Source organism: Phocoena phocoena, chromosome 15 (assembly GCF_963924675.1).
Source record: "Phocoena phocoena chromosome 15, mPhoPho1.1, whole genome shotgun sequence".
In the NCBI taxonomy this organism is placed as follows: domain Eukaryota; kingdom Metazoa; phylum Chordata; class Mammalia; order Artiodactyla; family Phocoenidae; genus Phocoena; species Phocoena phocoena.
Window position 1 is genome coordinate 40,845,974 of NC_089233.1, and position 22,922 is coordinate 40,868,895.

The window sequence follows — 22,922 nt, forward strand, 5'->3', positions numbered from 1 at the left end:
AAGATAGACCCAGGGTCGGACCACCCCTCACCACCACTGCAGTAGATCCCTGCCTGGTGCCCCTGCTTCATTCATCATCACCGACCCACCTTCTCTGGGCTGTTATCTAAACAGCAGAGAGGATGCTCTGACTTCAGTTCCTCTGAATCCAAGTCACGGCACTCCCGCTCAAAGCCCTTTAGTAGTTTTCCATTTAAAACCAAAATCCTTCAGCCCTATGGGATCTGATCCCTCCCCGTCCTCACTGGCTCTTCTTACAGTGTCTTCCCCTCTACCTGTCTGCTCCAGCACCCCGGCTCCTGGCCAAGCAGGCTCCTCCCACCCGACCTTTGTACCTCCTGTTCCCTCTGCCTGGAATGCCTCTCCTCCAGGAAGCAATCACCCATGGATCTTCCCTTCCTCTGTCCCCTTAGCTGGCTTTATCTTTTTTTTAAAAAAATAAATTTACTTATTTTTGGCTGTGTTGGGTCTTCATGGCTGTGCATGGGCTTTCTCTAGTTGCGGTGAGCGGGGGCTACTCTTCGTTGCAGAGCACGGGCTTCTCGTTGCAGTGGCTTCTCTTGTTGCAGAGCACGGGCTCTAGGCACGTGGGCTTCAGTAGTTGAGGCACGCGGGCTCAGTAGTTGTGACCCACGGGCTCTAGAGCACAGGCTCAGTAGTTGTGGTGCACGGGCTTAGTTGCTCCACGGCATGTGGGATCTTTCCAGACCAGGGCTCAAACCCGTGTCCCCTGCATTGGCAGGTGGATTCTCAACCACTGCGCCACCAGGGAAGCCCCTGGCTTTATCTTAATTTGTAGAACTTGTACGGAGCTGACATAGATTCACTTGCCTAAGCATGTGTCTTCTGACTCCCAGCACTAGAAAGTAAGCTCTGTGAGAGCAGGGATTTGGTCTCTGTTCAGTTCTGTGTTTTCAGTGCCCAGGATGGTGTCTGGCATATGGCATACACTCAGTCAATGTTTGGTGAATGGACAAGTGACAGATGCCAGCCCCTTTGAGATTCTAAAAGTATTCAAGCACCAGAAGCCTCTTGCAGAAACAAGACGTCACGCTCGTAAAGCAATTAGGGGATCCCAGCTAGTGCGTAAAAAATAAAAAGGGGCTTCCCTGGTGGCGCAGTGGTTGAGAGTCCGCCTGCCGATGCAGGGGACATGGGTTCGTGCCCCGGTCCGGGAGGATCCCACATGCCGCAGAGCGGCTGGGTCCGTGAGCCATGGCCGCTGAGCCTGCGCGTCCGGAGCCTGTGCTCCGCAATGGGAGAGGCCACAACAGTGAGAGGCCCGCGTACCGCAAAAAAAAAAAAAAAAAAAAAAGTTGAAGAGGTGTGATAGGCCTTAAGCTTCCTCCCTAGCAAAGCGGAGGGAGGGCCCAGAACCCCTTGCCCCTGTGTTCCAGACATGCTTCCTCCATCAGTTCTGAGTTACAGGCTGTTGTAATGTTTACCAATAAGGGAGCAGCTGATTAGCTCCGCCCCAGGCCCTCTGCTGGTGTTTTACTGAAGAGAAGCTGGGAAGCCCGGAGGAGGCTGACGGGTTTCTTGTCGATGCTCTCTCCAAATGCTGCGGCTTATTCCCTCCTTCTCCCCACCCCTTTCCCCCAAAGACTAGAGTCTGGGAAAATAAAGGCTTTTTACTTTCCCCTCCTTCCCCCGCGATTTTCCAATCCCTTTGCGGTTGGGGGAAGGGTGTCTCTGGGAAGGCACGTCATCAGTGCTCCACCCGCATCCCTACCTGGACTCATCACCTCTGGACTGAGGCCCATCTCCGAAGATCCCTTTGTCCTCAGGTAGAAAGAGGGATCTAGCAAAACAACTTCACTAAAAGAGGCTCCGTCTGGGTGTGCAGGCCCCCTGGGGATCCCAGCTGGACTAGGTCATGATGGCTGTCACTGCCCCTCTGTACAGCCCAAGTGGATGGCTAGGGGTGCCCAGGCTCCTGAAACTCCACCCCCATCACTCCACCCCCCAGTTCAGACACACAGAATTCAAAACTCCCTTGGCCAGCCCTGCCCAATGCCACGGGGTAGCAGTCGTTCCCCACCACTGGCCACTTCTGGAAGGGTCTGTGTCCCTGGGGAAGTTGCAAGCTTCTTAGCAGCTGTGCAACAGCATTGATAGCAAAACCACAAGACACTCAGACTGTCCGCCCCTGGTACAGCCCTTCACTTCTTCACTTGGCTAGAGGTTGGAACACGAGATTGGAAGAGGAGCGTGGTGGCTTACAGTCTGGGGAAGAGGCACAACCAGGACCTGTTAGCTGCCCTGTGGCTTCTGAATGAAACCCTCTCGCATTTAGTGCCGCATTTCAGAAAGTCCCACCAGAGTAAAACAAGATGAAGAAAAAGCACACACATCAGTTCACAGTTTGACGAGTTGTCACAAAGTAAACACAGCACAGCACCTAGATCAAGACACAGAACATTCTCAGTGCCCCCAGGGGCTCCCTCTGAACCCTGCACGGCAAGGTAACCGCCTTCTATTGCCATCGATTCGTTTTGCCTCTTTTTGAACTTTATGTGACTGGAGTCATACAGCACGTATTCCGTTCTGTGACTACAGCACAAGTTGTGTATCCATTCTACTGTTGATGGATACTTGCCTTGTTTCCAGCGTGGGACCATTTTGAATAATGCTGCAGTGAAATTTCTTGTGCGTGTCTTTTGGGGAACACATGTGACATGTTTCAGTTAGGGGTATGGGAGTGAATTGTTTGGTTGTAGGATGCGTATATATCCCACATTAGTAAACGGTGCCCAGGACTTTTCCAAAGTCATTTTGTCAGTTTGCACTTCCACCAACAGTGTGTGGGAGTCCTGAATGCTCTGTTCTCATCTGTACTTGCTATCGGCTACTTTTTCAATCTAGCCATTTGGATGGATGTGTGGGTGTAAGAGCTTCTGAAACCATGACGGATGAACGCAGGTGTGATTACCTGTATGTTGTGACTCAGTGCTTATCTCAATGCTCTGGGAGTCAGGAATTAGGGACTCTCCAGTTTTCTGTTTTTTGTTTTTTATTTTATTTCTGGCTGCGTTGGGTCTTCGTTGCTGCGCACGGGCTTTCTCTAGTTGCGGCTAGCAGGGGCTACTCTTTGTTGTGGTGCGTGGTCTTCTCATTGAGTTGGCCTCTGTTATTGAGGAGCACGGGCTCTAGGCATGCGGGCTCCGTAGTTATGACACATGGGCTCAGTAGTTGTGGCACACAGGTTTAGTTGCTCCGCGGCATGTGGGATCTTCCCGGACCAGCGCTCGAACCCATGTCCCCTGCACTGGCAGGCGGTTCCTTAACCACTGCACCACCAGGGAAGCCCTGACTCTCCAGTTTTAACAGAGCATCCTTTTACCATTTTCATATGTCTAGATTCAAGGCTAAAGTCCTGGGGGATTCTGAGCTGACAGCCAATTCATTGGGTGATATTTATGAAACCTGTGAAGTTATGGAAAGGATTATTTGGGGGAGGGGATGAAAAGAGACAATAATCCAGAAATAATGAGAAAAAATATGTACATTTTATTATTTCTATTTCTGCTTATGAATCTTAGATCGTAAACTTGCAGCAGAAAAGAACTGCCAACAAAATTCTCTCCATCTCTTAGCTTCTTCTCCTTTACTTTGCTCAGTACTTATATGCAGAAATATTTAGCATCGCGTGAATTCATTTGACCAAGGCCATTGGCTGCATCATAACTAAGAACTGAATGTGCCCAAATCTGATACAGCTACTATGGGCGTTTAAATTCTTCTTTTAAACTCAGAATACATCTGCCTCCAGTACAGTTTCCCGTATTTAATAAATACATGTCCTCAACGTCGGTAACTTCAAACAGAATTTAATGTGACTTCATATTATTCCTTTCCATTTTCTTTCTCTTGAAACGTCACAGACAGAGTGACTATTCTTCTCTGATTTATGGCTACTTCTGCTCTTCTGGAGATCTTGGAGAATGTATTCATGAGGTCATTTGGAAGCAAGTTCAAGTCATTGGAGGCAAAACTCGCTTTGCATTTTGTCTCCTTGCATAGTGTCTGTGTTGTGTGCAGTGTTAGCCAGAAGAACAAATATTTTCCTCTTTTGCCATATCTGGAAACCTGCCTGTACCTCAAGCCATTCGTTCAGATGCTGTGGCATCTGAGGGCAGGCCACGCCTAGAACCAGCCACACCTGTCAAAAAGGTTGGTTTGCTTCCTGCAGCAGACACAGGAAGCTTACAATAATCATTTGCTACAGAATATTAGGTGTATCTTTCAGTATCTTAGGTCCCTTCTAAAAAGTGTTTGCTGTTATCAAAGTTTATGGCTTTGTCTTACACATGATCTATTGCTAAGAATTGTTAATGCACATTTCCACTAATTCTAATTTGTCAGTGCTTGCCTGTTCACATTCTCTCTCAAAGAATATCTGATGGCAAACAGGACAGAGAAGCTCTTTGCCTGGGTTGAAAACAGTTGAAACTCCATTTGTCTGAAACACCCCGAGGGACACCATAGACACAGCCCCTCTGCCTTCAGTGGAAGCAGGACAGGTGGGGTGCTTTGGAGGGACATAGCTCTGTTCATAATTAGCAGTAACCGTTTTGCAGTAAGACATTTACCTATCACGCTCATCGAGGATATTCTTTTTTAAAAAAAATATTTTATTTATTTATTTGGCCGTGTTGGGTCTTAGTTGTGGCGCGCAGATTTTTCGATGACGCATGTGGGATCTTTTGTGGCGGTGCATGGGCTTCTCTCTAGTTGTGGCACGTGGGCTCTGTAGTTGAGGCGGTGAGCTCAGTAGTTGTGGTGCGCGGGCTTAATTGCCCTGCGGCACGTGGGATCTTAGTTCCCTGACCACGGATCGAACCTGCATACCCTGCGTTGGAAGGAGGATTCTTTACCACTGGGCCACCAGGGAAGTCCCGGGGATATTCTGCTATGACTAGCTTGATCAATTTGCCCCCAGTTCCTTAAGGTGTTTCCTGATTTCAAGGCACCACGAGTGTCTGGAACAGTGTGTCAAGGAATTCTATGAGGCTTGACCAACTCCTTGCTCACACTGTTACCAATGTAGCAACAATTAAGTTCAATTTACAGAAAATATTTCTTGAGTGGGTGCTATTTGCTAAAATACCTATAACTCTTCAGGGGAGCCTGAAGAGTTACCCAACCTAAGGGAGAAAGGATTGTAAACAAGTATCAAATAATGGAATGAGGACGTAATGGGGACTATGCCAGATGTCCTGGGGACCTCGGAGACAATGCAGGTAATTCCAGGTAGGAGGTGGTTTTAGGAAAGATGAGACTCAGCCTTAAAGAATGAGGTGAGCAAGTGTAAGTACAAGTTCCCCAAACAGCTGTTTTGCCCATCTTGATTGGAGATATTGGGGGAGGTTTTTAAAAAGGACATGTAAGATTTCTTTTTTTAAAAAAATTTTTATTGGAGTATAGTTGATTTTAAATGTTATGTTAGTTTCTGCTATACAGCAAAGTGAATCAATTATACATATATCCACTCTTTTTAAAATTCTTTTCCCATATAGGTCATTACATAGTGTTGAGAAGAGTTCCCTGTGCTATACAGTAGGTCCTTATTTGTTATCTATTTTCCATATAGTAGTGTGTATAACGATTTCTTTTTTGATTAGCAAAGTAGAACATGTACGTTGTGGGGAAAGCACAGTGCAAAAAATAAAAATAAGTATTACCATGAACCACCACCTGAGATAGAGCCACTTCTGATTGCTTGTTGGCTATTTTATTTCTTTGCCTGGGTGCGTATCCTGCCAGTGTTTTCTGTGCATCCAAGTGGCAGATCATGCATGATTTTCGCTGACTTATGAGGGCGTTTTGGATCATCCTGGAAATGCACAGTGTGTCCTAGAAGTTGATTCCATCTTTGTCGGGGGACTGGCATCCCTGCCCACACTGCACTTGGGCACACAATTTTGACAGTGGCATCCTTTGGAGTTGGATCCATCTCGGCCTTTACAGACCCTGGCTGGCTGCTACATTGGTAGTTGACTCTGCCACAAAGCGTCTGCTCGGTTAGATGCAGTGGTGATTTAGTTCAGCTCGGAGACAACAGCGGTGTGACCCAAAGGAGAGCTGCCTTTCCGTGAAACCCCGCACTGGCCGCAGCCCGGGCTCCAGGGTCAGCGGGCGAGACCCAGCCGGCCTGGCCCCTGCTCCTGCTTTCAGCTCCAAGCGTTCCCAGGACAACAGGTTCTTTGTTCCTTTCTTAGTTTTACAGGAACGAGTGAAGGCCCCTGCCAGCTCTGGCCCATATCTGCCCTTTTCATCTCTCACTGGAGAGATGACGGCAGGAAGTTCATAAGCAACAAAAGTCACCAAATCCTTCTCCTCTCGTGAAAATGGCAGGGCCTCCTCCCCGAAGGGGAAATGTTCCCTTTTCTGTGCTGTTCTCTCCAACTGGTCCTCAGTAGATGAAGCCTTTTCACAAAAATCCTCCTACCACGTGCTTTTAGAAATCTCTTTGAGGAAGTTGAGGCCTCCTCCCCCAGAAAGCAGCAGCCCTTGAGGAATAAAGCCCATGACCCAAAATCTGTTCATCTTTTTCCTTGCAGAGTTTAAGGGTACAAAAAGGCCTTGAGGAATGAAAATATCCATTTTCGTGGTATAGGGAAACTGCACAAGTCAGGACTGGGCCCAGTTCTATCAATTTCTAGCGTTTTGACCTCAAAGAAGGCAATAAACTAAATAAATAAAGCCTGTGCTCTGCAACGGGAGAGGTCACAACAGTGAGAGGCCCGAGTACCGCGAAAAAAAAAAAAAAAAAAATTTGGAACTGGTCCTTTTGCCAGAAATTTTTATTAGATGGATCTGTTTGGGATGAGCTGTTGTTTTCTCTGTCTCTCTACAGAGGAGTCTTTTTCTGCTGACATTTTTCTAGAACCTATTGATGTCCTGATTCATCTCCCACCAAGCCTGGCATCTTAGCCACTTCTTGGTATTTGGGGTGTGTTTGGATTCCTTTTGATACATCGGCAAGGATCTACAGCTCCAAGAGCAAGGCCAGGGTGGACGCAGGGCTCCGACTTCTGTCTGGTCCTTAATTCTGAAGACAACTCTGCACTGGCCTCTTGTAGCTGGAAGGCCGAGCCCTCTGGAGGGCCGTGTCCAGGTGCATCTTCCTTGCCATTGCAGCTGGTTGAGGTGACATCACGTGAAGAGGTTCTGTTAGGCTGGGGGGCAGCTGAAGGCTCAACACGGGCAGAACGAGGAAGGGAGGCTCCCCGAGAGGGAGGATATGCCTGGAAATTTCGACACAGAAACATCAGGAGAAGTAGCTTTCCATCCTTACTTTTTTCCATCTGGAGGTTGAGGATGGCAAGCACCAGAGTCCAGGTTGGGACTCGACCCTGATGATGGACGGAGAACACCCCAGCTAGAGGCACCTGCCAGGAGCCATCCTCAAGAAGGCTCACATTTTTTTTGTTTGTTTGTTTTGGCCGTACCACGTGGCTTGCGGGATCTTAGTTCCCTGACCAGGGACGGAACCCGGGCCCCCTGCTGTAGAAGCGCAGAGTCCTAACCACCGGGCCGCCACAGAATTCCCTGTAGAATAGTATTTGAATAGTCTAGAGTGAAAAGACATTGCCTTGTTTCTTTTTCTGAATTTCTAAAAATTAGGAGAGAATAAGAGACATCCTGGAAACTACTGAACAGGATCTACTCGTACCTCTCAAGATGCTCCAGGCTCTTCTGCTCAGCTCTTTTCGGATTTTGTTTGTTTTAGTAACAGATTCCTTTTTTCAACAAGAATCCGTCTCTAGAGACGGGGCAACTGAGGCTGGAGGACAGGCAGCAATGGGCCCAAGCCTCACAGTTAGAAAGAGTCAACTGAGGCTTTGATCCAGGTCTGACTACAAATGCTCTTCCCCCAAAACCACTAAGGGTCACGAGGCTTAGCGGACCCTAGGATCGGGGTCCACGTGCCTTCCAAAACACTGCGTCTTGATATTGCCTCGTTCACATGTGTGGGAAGTGGGTGGGTTTGATTCTGAGTAAATGAGAATCCATTGATAAATGAATGGTACATCCCCAGGAGGTGTGCGTGTGAGGTTCCCACTTTGGGTTTTTCCTTTCCTTCACCAAGGGTAGCTTTCCTGCCAGGAGGATCTCCCGATGCCTCCTGTGCTCAACCAGCTGGGGTACATCCGGCCACTTTGGTTGGAATTCTAAGTCTCATCCCCAGGGGTGGGGAAGGCATTCTGTACTGGGGGGCCTTGATTGGAGAGCTTAGCACCAATGCCCTTTGTCTGGCAGGCGTGGAAGTACAATTCTAGACCAAAACTCAGCAATGACTTTTACACTCAAAGTCCACCCCTTATTGCTCCATGGGAGGCTGGAGGGGGTGTCCACGAGGGAAACACACGAGCAGTGAGGACAGAGCCGCTAAAAGTTTGGATTTGTCGCCCTGGAAGGATTTGGACTGCTTCTTTTCTCGCCCCAGACCCTGAGATGGCCAGAGGCCAGGGGGCTTTTGCTGGCTATGGTGATTTTTGCCACTGTAGGGGAGGAAAACTTTCCTTTCTACCCTCTAGCTTCTATATTGATCTAGTCATTAAATTGACATAAGACCTTAACAGGAGAAAAACAAATTTTGTACGTAACGGGGCCCTAAAGGCGTGAAACCCAAAGACGGTCAGCAAACAAGGCTTCTGTGCCATCCTGAGCTAAGAAAGGGCTCGGGATCTCCTTCAAAGAGGAGAAGACAGTTCACAGGAAGGTGAGAGGAGCAGGTGTTGGTACACAGGTTGTCTGTGATGCAGAGAAGTCTTTCTGTTTTGGAAGGTCACCTTTGCCAGTAGCTCTCTTCCTGGCCAGGCCTCTATCCGAGTTCTTTCAAGCAGTTAAGGGGAAGGTGGCTCTCTCTGAGTCAGCTGGGCTGTCTTCAACTTGAAACAATCCACTTGCCAAAGTGGCGTATTTTGGGGTGGCGTATCTGCTTCCCCTCCCCACCCATTTCCTGGTAAACACAGAGACAAGAACCCTTTGTCTCCTGAGACAGGAACCGGTGGCCAGATTCTGTTGTCGGGGCCTGGCTGAGGACAGGCCTGAGTCAGAGGATGTGCAGTGGGGACCCAGGCAGAAGCTATGGAGACCCAGGGTCCCCCACTTCTCTTTGCCCACTGAGCTTCTCCCCTTTCTCCGTCACAAGGAATCGCCCTCCTACCCCATCCCTGTCATGCCCAGAGCAGGCATTTATTCCACGCCTGCCCAGGGTTAGGCCTGAGTATGGCCAAGGGATGAAGTAAGGCTAGAAAGAGATACGTGTGATACAGAGTAAAATGGGGTGAGCGCCCCGGAGGCATATGAACAGTGGGTGAAGGAATTCAGCGCAGCTGCAGGGGCCCGGGGCGGGGTGGGGGGGCGCTGGGGACAGGATTTGAGCCTGGTTTTGACAGGCGGGTTGGAGTCAGTTGTGGACACTCAAGAACAGCTTGAACGTGAGCAAGGAGGGGGCTGAGCAGGGGCAAATAGATGCTTTTCTCAGGATGACCTTCCCCCTTGAAACTAAGAGAAGGGTTTGTGAAGATGAATATGGGAAAAATATTCTCTCCTCATTTGAACTGTCTCGGCCCAAGCTTCATTGATTGTGCCATGATTTTTCACTTATTCATGTACCATCTTTACTCTTCATTTACCTCATGTTTTTCTTTAAATTGACTCACTTGTTACGTTTATTTTAAAATAAATTTAATAAGTCAGTCATGAAAAGACAAGTGCCACGTGATTCTACTTAGAGCTCAGGCTCAGTAGTTGTGGCGCACAAGCTCAGCTGCTCCGTGGCACGCGGGATCCTCCCAGACCAGGGCTTGAACCCGTGTCCCCTGCATTGGCAGGCGGATTCTTAACCACTGCGCCACCAGGGAGGTCCCTATATGAGGTATTTAGAGTCGTGAAATTCATAGGGACAGAAAGTAGAGGGTGGTTTCCAGGGACTAGGCAGAAGGGAGGAATGTGAGTTACTGTTTAACAGGTATAGAGCTTCAGATTTGCAAGGGGAAAACAGTTCTGAACATGAATGGCTTTTTTGGACGATTCTCAAATCAGGAAGCATCCCATCTAGCCAGGAGAAAGGAACTCCCTAGAGCTGCAGAAAAGGAAAGGTTTTTTAAGGTAGAGAGGAAATGGAAACATGAAACTATTAGCAAGGAATTCGTTGTTTTTGGCAAGGTCACCCTCCTAAGGGAAAGGAAGGGGTCTCTCAGGCTGAATATCTTATTAGTGCTTGCAAGGAAATTTCAAGCTGGCCGGTTAAAGGTCCCATTCCTGGGGAAGGTTGAAACCATACTTAGGTTAGGTAGTAAGTTTTGATGAGCTCAGCACAAGTGACTCCATTTGGGACCTGTTGTTTCTTTTTGAACAGTACTGATGGTTGTACAACAATATGAATGTATTTAATACCACTTAAAAATGGTTAGGATAGTAAGTTTTATGTCATGTGTATTTTTCCACAATAAAAAATGGGGGAAAAAGTAAATATCCCCACCATAATTGGGAATTACACTAAATACATGTAACTATTATATTAAATACTGGACATTAAAATAAAAACTGTGCTTCCAAGAACTACCTTAGTGTATCCAGCACTCTTTGGGAATTACTGTCAACTTTTAATAAACCACTGAAAAGTTATAAAATATCAAAATTAATCTATTCTATCCTACCAGGTAGGATTTTGTTTTGTTTTTGAGTTCCTCGCTTTGTAACAGGACTGCAGCTCTTTATGTCAGGCAAATAGGCAATGAGATGACTCTTAAGCCATAATTAAGTCCTAGGCAAAAGCAACTTGGAACCTTGGGCTCTTCTCTTGTTTGTTTTTGTTTTGTTTTAATGACGATGTTAGCATCTTATTGATAATAATGAGCCCCATCTGTTTCTCTTGATTCACCCTCTGACTTTTTATTAGGCCTTTACAGTGTAAGTAAGGAAAAACGATTCGTTTTCTTAAAGGTCTGGAAGGTCCACTGGTGACCTTCAGGGAACCAGCCTTTGGGCTGCAGGCAGAGCTCTGTCTTCCCTGAGAGTTATCTTTGCTGGAAATCCAGGTAGGGCCTGGGAGGTAAGACCCAGGTAGAGCCTGTGTCTCACCCCTTCAGATCCCACGAGGGGGCCCTTGTAAATTACTCAGCCCCACATCCAAAGCCAGGATTGGCCTGAAAAGAGCAGGCACAGCGGGCAGAGTACTGCTTCCACGAAGAGAACTGCCTCTTGTAAAGCCTGATAGAGGAGATCAAGGGTGGTGCGTAGGGCAAGGAATCGAGGAGTAGGGAAGAAGGAGACAAAGGCCGAAAGCCAAGGTGTACTTTAGGGGGTTGTGATAATCCTTCCTCCAAATAATCCTGCAGACTTAGTCATCCACATGTCTCCACATGACTCAACTTACAGGGCCCACTAGTTCTGTTAGTAGAGGCAAAGCAGAAAACCTAGTTAAAATATAAGGACGGCTTTTCCATGAAGGAGATTGCAAAGGTAGCAAATTCCAAGGTAGACGGGATAGGGCTTGTGCAAAGGTGCATTGCTCTCCTCCATGCAAACACACAGAGCGAGCCAGGGAGCCATGGAATCTGGTTTGGGAGCCCATCTTATATATATATCATATAATTATATAGATATAATTCCTCAGAGCACTTGCCATTCATTCTACGAGAGGTTTTCTCAAGTTGTTAACTGACTAAACCTGTCTCTTTTTTCATTGAACTGGGATATAACACTCTGCTCTAGAAAGGAAAAGTCTTAGCACATTTAAAATATTTAATTGAAATAGCTTTTGTCCTTAAAAAATAATCAAGTACATGTTATCGTAGGTGTCGATATAAATTATCCATTTAAAAAATGTAATTGTTCAGCTTCCTGATGTGTTTCTAATGCACATAGGAAAGGTTTGGAGGGCTTTCTGTTTTTTTCTGTATACTTGTTTTGTCCCCATGTCCTGACTGAGGACAGAGCCCTCCAGAGCACAGCACTCGTGCCGAGACCCATTCGCCAGATGGACGTGTGCCACCCTTGTTGAGAGTCACAATTGGGCATTTTGCCTTGTATCTAGTTCCCTTAAAGTTCATTTCTGCTATTCGACAGTTGAGCTAGGATTCTTGTATACAGAAGGTTGTCGAGGGTATCGACTGCACTGAAACAACTTCACGTCAGAGTTTCCCGTATTTTATGTATTGCTTTCTTAATTACCTGTCTTTATTTGAAAAAAAAAAAAAGACTTAACTGTAAAGTAATGTGTTGTTTGGGCTGGAGCTGGGGAGAGGGAGTGGTGTGTTGGGAGGGACAAGGGAGCCTTTCTGAATATACTTTGGTTTAGACCCTGGACCTTAGAAGCTGCCTCAATGAACTGTGCCATCCTCTGGGGTTCTGGATTAGGAGGACAAGAAAGCATCCCTTGGGAACACTGCCACAAGTTCGTGGTTTCTCTGAGCTGAATCTGATTCTGTGATCAGGTCTTTCTGCCCGTCCTGCATTAGGATGTGCGGGCTGCCATCACTTTTTCTTGCACCTGCCTAGGCTACCAACGCCTGGTGCCGGGAATGACGGGAATACAGCCAAGCGGAAAGGCCACTCACATCCCACACTCTGAAGAGTCTTAAGTTGAGTGTGACCAGAATGTTAGAGAGCCCTGCCCCTGCCAGAGCGGGTGTAGTTGCCACCCATCTGCCATAGAGCCCTGAGGCCCGGGTTGGTTGGAATGGGAGCACATACTGTCTGAGTTTTCCAGTGCTTTTTTCTCTGCCCCTGGAGGCACCTTAGGTTTGTGGGGCATTCTGTGCTTTGCCCAGTATTTTCACATGTGGGTGCGGGTCTCACTGAATCCATAATTGAGCTTCATCTCCCCATGAAAGTGGGCCTAGACACTTGGAAATAGTAGTAATAGTTGAATAAATAAATGAATCCTATGCTCATAAAAGCCCAGTGAGATGCTATATATTTTCCCATCCCATTTCCCCCAACCTATTATTTTAAGAAATTTCAAGTTGCAGAAAAGCAGCAAGAAGGGTACTATTCACCCATACTCACCAGTTGTTGAAATGTTTCCACATTTTCCTTACCTCTGTATTTTTCCCTTTTTTTGAGGGGGTGGAAAGGCATGAGGGGCTGATCATTTGGTACTTAATTTCTAACATTTTCACACTTTGCCTTTAAATTTTTCAGTATGTGTCTCATGCATCTTTTAAGAACAAGAACATTTTCCTACATAACCATAATAAAGCTAGCACAGTCAGGAGATTAAATATCAAAAAAATGTTATCTAATATCTACCCTTTTCAGATATTCCCAGTTGTTCTTTAGAGCTGCTTTTTTTTTTTTTTTTGCGGTACGCGGGCCTCTCACTGCTGTGGCCTCTCCCGTTGTGGAGCACAGGCTCCGGACGCGCAGGCGCAGCGGCCATGACTCACTGGGCCCAGCCGCTCCGCGGCACGTGGGATCTTCCCAGACCGGGGCACGAACCCGCGTCCCCTGCATCGGCAGGTGGACTCTCAACCACTGCGCCACCAGGGAAACCCTGTAGCTGCTTTTTATTCTGAGGCCGTATGTGATCAATTCTGTGCACTAAACATGGTTATCACATCTGTTTAGTCTCCTTTTATCTACAATAACCCACAGTTTCTTTTCTTTAAATAATCTTTCACCACACTGACATTTTGACGAGTTCAGGCCAGTGGTTTTGCAGAAATCCCTGAATTTGGATTTGTCTGTTTCCTCCCACGTGGATTCAGGTTAAATACATTTGGGGGCAGGAGGACTTGGTGGTGTTATAATCTCAGAGCATCAGAGGTCAGAGGTACCATGTCAGGTGCTGGAGATGTTGACCCTGATCGCTTAGTCAGGGAGATGTCTCCCGGGTTCCTCCATTGTCAGGGCATCTTCTCTTCAGGATAAGGAACCCATGGGATGACATTTTAAGGCTCTGAACGTTCTGTTTCCTAAGTCTTTCATTAGCATCCATTCATGAGATGTTATTTGCCACTTTCAGACAAAGCTTAAAAAGGGAGCTGGCCAGGTCTCAGGCGCCAGTCTTCCCACTGTGACCATCTCCTGAGTCTCCTTCTCGGTGGTTTCTCTTTTTTTTTTTTTTTAAAGAAGATGTTGTGGGTAGGAATTTATTAATGAATTAATTTATTTTTGCTGTGGTGCGTCTTCATTTCTGTGCGAGGGCTTTCTCTAGTTGTGGCAAGCGGGGGCCAGTCTTCATCGCGGTGCGCGGGCCTCTCACTATCGCGGCCTCTCTTGTTGTGGAGCACAGGCTCCAGACGCGCAGGCTCAGTAGTTGTGGCTCACGGGCCTAGTTGCTCCGCGGCATGTGGGATCTTCCCGGACCAGGGCTCGAACCCGTGTCCCCTGCATTAGCAGGCGGATTCTCAACCACTGCGCCACCAGGGAAGCCCTCGGTGGTTTATCTTTTATAAGCCACTCATCCTTTGCCCACCCTCACATCTGCGTGCAGACATCTGTCTTAGAATCATGGTTCTATTCATCTCATCAGATTCTTTCTTGGATTGGATTCTCTAGAAACAGAGCCAGAGACAGGGCTTATAGGATGGGATGGGGAGGAAGCCAGGCAAAGATGTGGGGTCAGCAGGGGTGTCGCCTCTGCCTGACCCCTCAGGGAGCTCTGAAGTGGGACTAGCACCCCAGACGCGTCCCACTCATAGCAGCAGGGGCATGGATGCCTGGTTGGTAAAGGCGGTCTAGGCGGGCAGCGCACCAACAGCATCCACTACAGTTTTAGTATTTCCCTCATTAGTTCTTTCCCAAGGCTTGTCCCCACAAGCAGGACAAGCATGAGCTTAGTCATTTGCAAAGACAAGGTCTAATTTACGGTTGCTCCTTTATGAGGTCCCATGAATCTTATTCACCGCCTTCCAGTCTAGGCCGTGGTTTTTATATTTTTTTCTTTTGCGGTACGCGGACCTCTCACTGTTGTGGCCTCTCCCGTTGCGGAGCACAGACTCCGGACGCGTAGGCTCAGCGGCCATGGCTCACGGGTCCAGCCGCTCTGCGGCATGTGGGATCTTCCCGGACCGGGGCACGAACCCACGTCCCCTGCATCGGCAGGCGGATTCCCAACCACTGCGCCACCAGGGACGCCCTGGGCCGTGGTTTTTAAAGGTGAGGTCTGTTGTCAGAACAAAGTCTTTATAGCTTCTTTTTTTTTGGGGGGGGCGTGGATCTCTCTCACGCTTATATTTCTTTTCTTTTTTTTTTTTAACATCTTTATTGGAGTATAATTGCTTTACAGCGTTGTGTTAGTTTCTGCTGTATAGCTTCTTAACAACTGGATGAGCAGGAGGGGCCCTTCTAAGGAAGGAAGAAGTGTCAACTCTCAGCACGCGAGTGTCAGGATTGCCATGTTACAGGTGGTAGAATTTGGTCTTGGTAAAATATCGCCAACTTGAGATGACAGGCCTGAAATATATCTTTATTAGAGTTCCCAGAACTCTTTCAATGGCTGGTTACCTGTCTCCCCTCCCCTCCAAAAAAAAAAAAACCTAATTGGGTCTGAGTTCAAGTGCATATTTTGCTCTTAGGTCTCAAGCACGTGCTCCTCAGGTTCTGGGACTGGCAGCATCAGCGTTACCCCAGAACCTGCTACAAATGCAGAATCCTAGGCCTACTCCGGACCTGCACAATCAGAATATCGGGGGCTGAAACCAGGAAGTGTGGCTTCACACTCCGCAGGAGATTTCTCACCCAGGCTCAAGTGCTGATGCAAAGCAACGGTTGTAAACTTGGCTGTACCCTGGGGAACCTAAACCATTCTGATGTCTGCGTTCTGCCCCAAAGTGTCTGATTTATTGGATCTGGGGGTGCAGTCTAGCCATCACAAAAATTTAAACTCCCCAGGCGATTTTCATGGGCAGCCAGGGGTGAAAATCGCTGCCGTAAAGTTGCCTGCCTTACCTCATGGGAAAGGAATTTTAACACCAGCTTCATTTTGAAGAGTTTGTTCCTAGAGCTGCAAAGATTCACTTCAAAATACCTGGAGGCCCTGGAATGGTATTTCCAGAATGAGGAACTGCCCTCTCTGGGCACAGATGGTCCCATCTGGAAAACTGCAGCAGCGGTAAAGAAAAACACTCACATATCTGAGAGCAGAGGAAATGTAAATCTTGAATGGGAACACGAGATTCTTTAGATCTGGAGCGAGTCAAGAGGTGATGGAGAGGGTGTGGGGAGGGGGGGGGGTCTCTGGTGGCCCTCGTGCTGTCATCGTGGGGGGCTGTTTCTGAGCCTGCATGCCCCAAAATGTTCACTTAGGTGGGCTTCCTCTTAGGGGTGGAGTGGTCCACGTGGGGGTGACACACTTCCTTTCCCTCCCTCCCCTTCATTCAGACCCACCACCTGTCTTCCTCACTGTTAAAGCCTTCCTCCAGGCCATACATTTGGGTCTCTTTGGGTGCAGACATTTGAAGATGGTGTGTACCCCACCTGAACTCGGCTGTGCAGACACGGATGGTCAGGCCTGGTGGTCCCACTGGCTGTTCCAGGGCCATGTTGATGACCAGCTCATGGAGAGCTCTGAGTGTGGTAGAGGGGAAGACACCCCAGAGCTTAAGCAGCCTTGGGCAGGGGTCTCCACCCTCTCTTGATAGAGGCCTGCCCTTGGGCAGGCTCCTCAAGGAAGGAAAGCGCCTCCTCTGGTCCTTTTTTTGAAAACTGGGATCCTGGCCCCTCCTTTCAGGGCTACCGTGAGGAAGAGATGAGAAAATATTTATAAAGGTTGGGCCAACAGTAGGCACCGCATGATACAAGCCTTCCCGTGTTCACGATCTCACCTGTTACTTGCAAAGTTGGAGGAACACCAGACCTCTGGAATTTCTACCTCTGCCATTTCATGGTTGTTTATTACTCTGGACAGCTCAGGAGCTTCTTGGGGCTCAGTTTCCTCGTTTGTAGAATGGGGATTAAATACTCAATAGCAGGGTTAGGGTTGGGTGCCAAGGGAGATGACGGACAGCAATATGGTATCTTTTTTTATAAATTTATTTAGTTTTGGCTGCATTGGGTCTTTGTTGCTACACGCGGCCTTTCTCTAGTTGTGGCGAGCGGGGGCTACTCTTCGCCGCGGTGCACGGGCTTCTTATTGCGGTGGCTTCTCTCGTGGCGGAGCACGGGCTCTAGGCACGCGGGCTCTAGAGCGCAGGCTCAGTAGTTGTGGCGCACGGGCTTAAGCTGCTCCGTGGCATGTGGGATCTTCCCGGACCAGGGCTCGAACCCGTGTCCCCTGCATTGGCAGGCGGATTCTTAACCACTGCACCACCAGGGAAGTCCAATTTTTTTTCTTTTTTTTTTGAGGTTTCATCACATGCCATGCAGTTCTGTGGTTTTCAGTATTTCACGAAGTTGTACAGCCATGAGCTCACTTCATTCCAGAGCAGTTTCGTTACCTCGAAAGAACCTCCACTCCCATGAGCAGTCATGAGATACCCCACGCCACTCCGCATCCCCCAGCAGCCACTAATCTTTCTGTCCCTATGTTTTTCCCTAATCCAGGTATTTCATATAAGTAGAATCAGTACATTATTTTGTCGGGCTTCTTTCACTTAGCGTGGGGTCTTCAGGGTTTATTCATTTCGTAGCATGGACCCGCGCCTCATTCATAAAAAGGATGAATGACTATAATGGCTGAATCAAATTCCATTGTATGGATATACCGCATTTTATTTATCCATCCTTTAGTTGATGGAGATTTGGGATGTTTCCACTTTATGTATGGCAATTATGAATAATGTTCATATGATTTTATGAATAGCACAACACACCATTCAACTGTGCTTTTCTATTGGAAATAATATAGTAAGGAAAATGAAAGTGCCTGGAAAGAAATGAAATGCAGTTCTTTGGGTACAAAATGAGTGTGCGTGAGTGTAAGTGTTTGTCTTGGCTTTTAGCGCTTGCCTGGTTGCGCTCTTGATTTCACGGTTACCATACGGAATTTAGAGTGTTTGGCTCAAAGCAAGAAACGTTCTATGGCAGAAGACAGAGTAAACAGCATTTAGGATGTTTAGAACCTTGTGAAAACTGGGTTAGAAGTAGAAGGTTGGGTGTGTTGAGTGTTGTTGAGTACTGTCTGTAACGTTAGAGATAAAGAGTGAACTAGAACTTGGTGTCTGCCCCCGGAAAGCTTTCAGTCTGGAGGGGAAGGCAGAGGAGGTGGTGATGACAGGACAGCCCCATCAAGGAGACCGAGAGATGCTGTCCTTGTGTGGGGGATTGTGCCGCAGCCGTTTGACCCCTGCCAATTCTCTCTCCTAGCATGGTGAGACACAAGGACGATGGCTACTCTGAGGAAAAGGATGTGAAGACCTGTCCCCGGGACTCTGGCTACGACAGCCTGTCCAACAGGCTCAGCATCTTGGACCGGCTCCTGCACACCCACCCCATATGGCTGCAGCTGGGTCTGAGCGAAGACGAGGCAGCAGGAGTCCTACGGGCACAGCCTCCGGGGGTAAGACTCAGAATAGGGGAAGCAGGTGGAGGTGGGCAGGGCTGCCGCTTCCTTAAAGAGAAAGACATGGACTTCCAGAGAGCTCTTCCCAGCCTGCAGGGAGCACAGTTCCCAGTGTGTACCTCGTTACACCGCAGAGAAGTTCTGGAGGCAGCTCCCAGGAACAGAGCCCTTCGTGATTTGTCCTTCTGCCTTCCTCTGCCCGGTGACCATGTGTACCCAGGTCTGCAGGGTAACTGGGCACCAGGGTCCTGAGGAGGGGCCGTTGGCTGGAGGCCCTGGGCCTGCCTTCTGGAGATATGACGTTGGGGATGAGTCTGGTTGTGGGGTCCTCAGCTGCCCCTGTGGTTTTCCTTTCAGCATGAGCCTGGGAACCCTGCCAGGGCCCAACCATCCAACATGGGACCCAATCTTCAAAAGTTCCATGTCCGTAGTCTTGTCTGCTCTGGCTGTCAATGTGATCCTCCTTTCCTTGGATTGTCTCAGGGACAAATCAAAGTCCAGTTGGGTTTTTTCAGCTCCCCCCTACCCAAGACCAGTCTCATCTTACTCAAGCCCACTCCATGACGCTAGAGAAGTTTCTCAGAAAATGTTATTCAGTGATGGGTAGGTATTTCCTGTGCTGTCTGTCATGGTAGCCGCTTGCCTCATGTAGCTATTTAAATTACATTAATAAAATAAAATAGAATAAAAAATTCGGTTCCTCTGTGGCATTAGCCACATTTTAAGGGCTCCCTAGTCCCAGGGGTTGGTGGCTACCATATTGGATGGATAGCGCAAAGTAGTGAACATTTCCACCATCATAGAAAGTTCTGCTGGACAGCGCTTGTGTACAATGTCTACTTCCAAAACAAGGATAAATACAGTAAATCACAGATAAACTAATACTGGAAACAACACATGACAAGAGATAGAAACTAAGAAATAGATGGAGAGGCAAGGAGAAAATTCCTTCAGCAGCTGGCTGAAGAATGTTGTAACAGTTGGGCGCAAAAATAAACTTTTAAGTTTCTATCAGCCAGAGCTTGTCAGTGATCACTTTTTGACTTGTAAGTGAGTCTTTGTTTCTCATCTGACAGAAGCAGACAGGACTAAGTCCTCTGTTGGAACACACTCAGGGTGACAAGCACAGTATTCGATCATCTCTGCAGAGAATTCCTTGGCCAGCGTGCCGGGTTGTTGCCCTTGGTTTTGGTCTATATGATCAGGACCCCCTTCTGTGAGGCCCCCCACTTTTTTCAGGCTGAGTGGTCTGCTCCTGTATTTCTGCAAAAAATTCTAAAGAGGGAGGTTGCCATGTTGCTAGGCAACAGTTCCCCTCCCTGCCCGTCCCCACTCCTGGAGTCAGGCACGTCCATTCCTGCTGAGACCTGATGGGGAACGAGTCAGGCAGAAGGTTCTCCACCTACCTGAGCCCTGGCCAGGACCTGCCTGACGGGGTGGGGCAGGCCGAGGGTGGGGTGAGGACGGGAGAGGCCACGATTCACCAGGAGAAGTGAGGCTGCTGAAGAGAAGGAAGGGCAGGTGTGTGAAGGAGAGAGATTTGAAAGAGCAGCTCTGGTGGCATCTGGTCCTTGGGCTGCCACCATCCCTGATTCATCTGCAGCCTAAGACAGTGGCCGGCAAACTGTTTCTATAAAGAGTCGGAGTGTCACTATTTGGGGCTTTGTAGCCCATGCAGTCTCCGTCACAGCCACTTGGCTCTGCCATCGTAGGGCAGCCATAGCCATAGACAGTATGTAAACCAAGAAGCAAGGCTGTATGTCAATAACACTGTGTTTGTGAAAGCAAGCAGCAGGATGGATTTGGTCTGTAGGCCATGCCTTACCAGCTGTTGACCTAAGGTTTCAGACGTTCAGGAGATACAGCTTAGAGGTTGTGCCCTCCCTGACCCCAAGGCTCAAGGAGATCCCACCTCCCTAAGGGAGCGATACTTCTTTCCACCTACCAGCAGCTACCTCCCACCAGTACTTTGGGGCTTTTACTCAACCTGATAGCACTGAGGAAACACCTGCTTAAGCTTCAGGGTGACTCAGAGCCATTGGCTCCCAGAGCTGGCAAATTTTTTGGCTACCTCCCTATGGGTGCTGGGAAAAAAGAGGGAACTTAAGATCTTCCTGTCTCCTTACCAGATACCCAATTCCCATTACCCTTCCTCCCCCAAAAATCATCTTAGGAGCTATTGACTGGACATCGAGAAAGAAATGAAGATTAGGTGGAAAAAATAAAAGACTTTAGAAAAGCAGGAGAGAGTAGGTATCCAAATGGAGAGGAAAGAGACGTAGGTAAAGAAACAGGACAGGATGGGATCCTTGGAGAAGGCTCATGTACCCCAGGAAGGAACAAGGACGCAGCGGATCACCACACTGCAAACTCCAAGGAGTGCCATTTGATTTGTTGTCTAAATAGGTGGCGCCCCCTGGAGTTGTGCAGTGCATGGCCTGCACAGAGCAGTGCACGGCATACTCACCTCTGCAGTGACAGAGGCTAGGATGGTCTCCTGAGATCAGCACCGGGGGTTGGGTGGGTTTAAACATACATCTAGGGCTTCCCTGGTGGCACAGTGGTTGGGAGTCCGCCTGCCGATGCAGGGGACGCGGGTTCGTGCCCCGGTCCGGGAAGATCCCACATGCCGCGGAGCGGCTGGGCCCGTGGGCCATGGCCGCTGAGCCTGCGCGTCCGGAGCCTGTGCTCCGCAATGGGAGAGGCCACAACAGTGAGAGGCCCATGTACTGCAAAAACAAAAAACAAAAAAAAACAAAAAAAACCCCATATATCTAAAGACATTATTTGGAACTGGAGGGAGCTGTCACAAAGTGAAGCGAGTCAGGAGTAAAGTGAGGACTGCCACCTCAGTGTTGGCTGTGGCGAACCTCAGAGCCCAGCTACCTGTCTCCCAAGGGAAGTTGCCATTTTCAGCTCCAGCGGATGTGGCCATGCCTGGTCTTGCCTTATCATCCCATTCTCCAAGAGAAGCTAGACGTTCGGATTTTAATGTGAAAAACAAAAAACCTTGTTCTTTTCCACTGTTGGCAGCAAGTTCAGATTTCTATCTTAAATACACCCATAAGCCAAATTAGCCAAAGAACTTCTAATTCACCACCTATGGCTTAGCCGCGTTACCTGTGTCTAGAAATTTAGGGTTCGTCAACCAGGATGCCTTTATCAGACACAGCCTAGAGAATATGTACCGTGAGCTGTAAAGCAGTCACCAGACTGAAAATGCTTTTGCAGACTTAGCCTCATGGAGAAGGTTCTGGCAAAGGGAAAGTGGGATTCTCCTGAGGCCAGTTACCCAAGAAGGGCATCTGTGGCCTGCCTGCTCATCACCCCTTTCCATGGCAGTAGTGTTCTGCCTTAAGCCGTGTAGTTCGGCTACAGGAGGGGCTCCACTCATGGATGCTGGGTGTGCAGGTTATCACATGCCCAGGTCCCAGCCTTTGAGATGTGAATTTTTTTTCCCCGCCCTAGATCTTCCTGGTTCGTAAATCCACCAAAATGCAGAAGAAAGTCCTCTCCCTTCGCCTGCCCTGTGAATTTGGAGCCCCACTCAAGGAATTTGCCATAAAGGAAAGCACATACAGTAAGTGGTCATCGGGTGGTTAGGTCCCGGTGACACGGGGGCCTGGGGTCTTTGAGCCAGTAGAAGAGGAGAGAGCCTGCACTTTGAGACGAACAGACGTGGGTCTGTGTCCCAGCGCTATCGCTTGTCCCCAGGATGACTGGGCGGGTAACCTACCCTAGGAGTCTCGGTTTTCTTATCTGTATAGCGACATCTGTACAGTGTTAACAGTTCAGTTAAACAACTTGTGTGCAAGGTTCGCCTTCTACTGCCTGGCATACAGCAGGGGCCTAACAGAGGCTGGTTTCCTCGCCCTCTTCCCGATTATTCAGGGCGCGGTCCCCAGGTTTGCTGATGACTGAGCTGCAGGGTGGGCTGTACCGCTGAGCCTTTTTATGGGCTCTCACTCCAAAGAGTGTGTCTGCACAGCTCTGTGAATAGTCCTTGAGGGGATATGTTCCCTCTAGGCCATCACTGTTCAGTGTGCTATCAAAGGCAGCTGATCGTAGGCAGAATCTAGCCCTTTGGAAAAAATGGACTGGCTGAAGTTTTGGAGGGATAGTGGTCAGGAGTGTCAGTTTCTTTCTGCTGAACCATGGTCATTGGAAATCTGAAATCTTGGAAGGCCAAGTTTTCAATGGGAAAGGGAACAAACAGTCCTGATGTCCTGACAGGCTCCCAGCAGCAATCAGAAGATGCACCTACACCCCCAAGGGGGAGGCTTCACTGAGCCACAGGTGAGCAAGCTGAGGTGTGAAGGCGAGTTTGGATGCTGGTCAACTATCCAATAAGATGACGGAGACCAGGTTCTCGTTATAACCTGAGCGAGCCTCAGTCCCTGCCTTGGAAGGAGCCGAAGGTCCTGAGACCAATTTCAGGGCAGATACTGGCTTCCACTCA

The 22,922-nt window shown here is 48.4% G+C and overlaps 1 protein-coding gene across 1 annotated transcript in view; it reads left to right on the top strand.

The window, feature by feature from the left end:
• Nucleotides 1-22,922, top strand: part of RIN2 (Ras and Rab interactor 2) — a 99,255-nt gene that overhangs the window by 39,369 nt on the left and 36,964 nt on the right. Inside the window, exons 3-4 of the mRNA XM_065892525.1 lie at nt 18,268-18,460; nt 21,932-22,043. Of these exons, the coding sequence (XP_065748597.1) occupies nt 18,268-18,460; nt 21,932-22,043 (305 nt within the window). The remainder of the gene's footprint in view (nt 1-18,267; nt 18,461-21,931; nt 22,044-22,922) is intronic.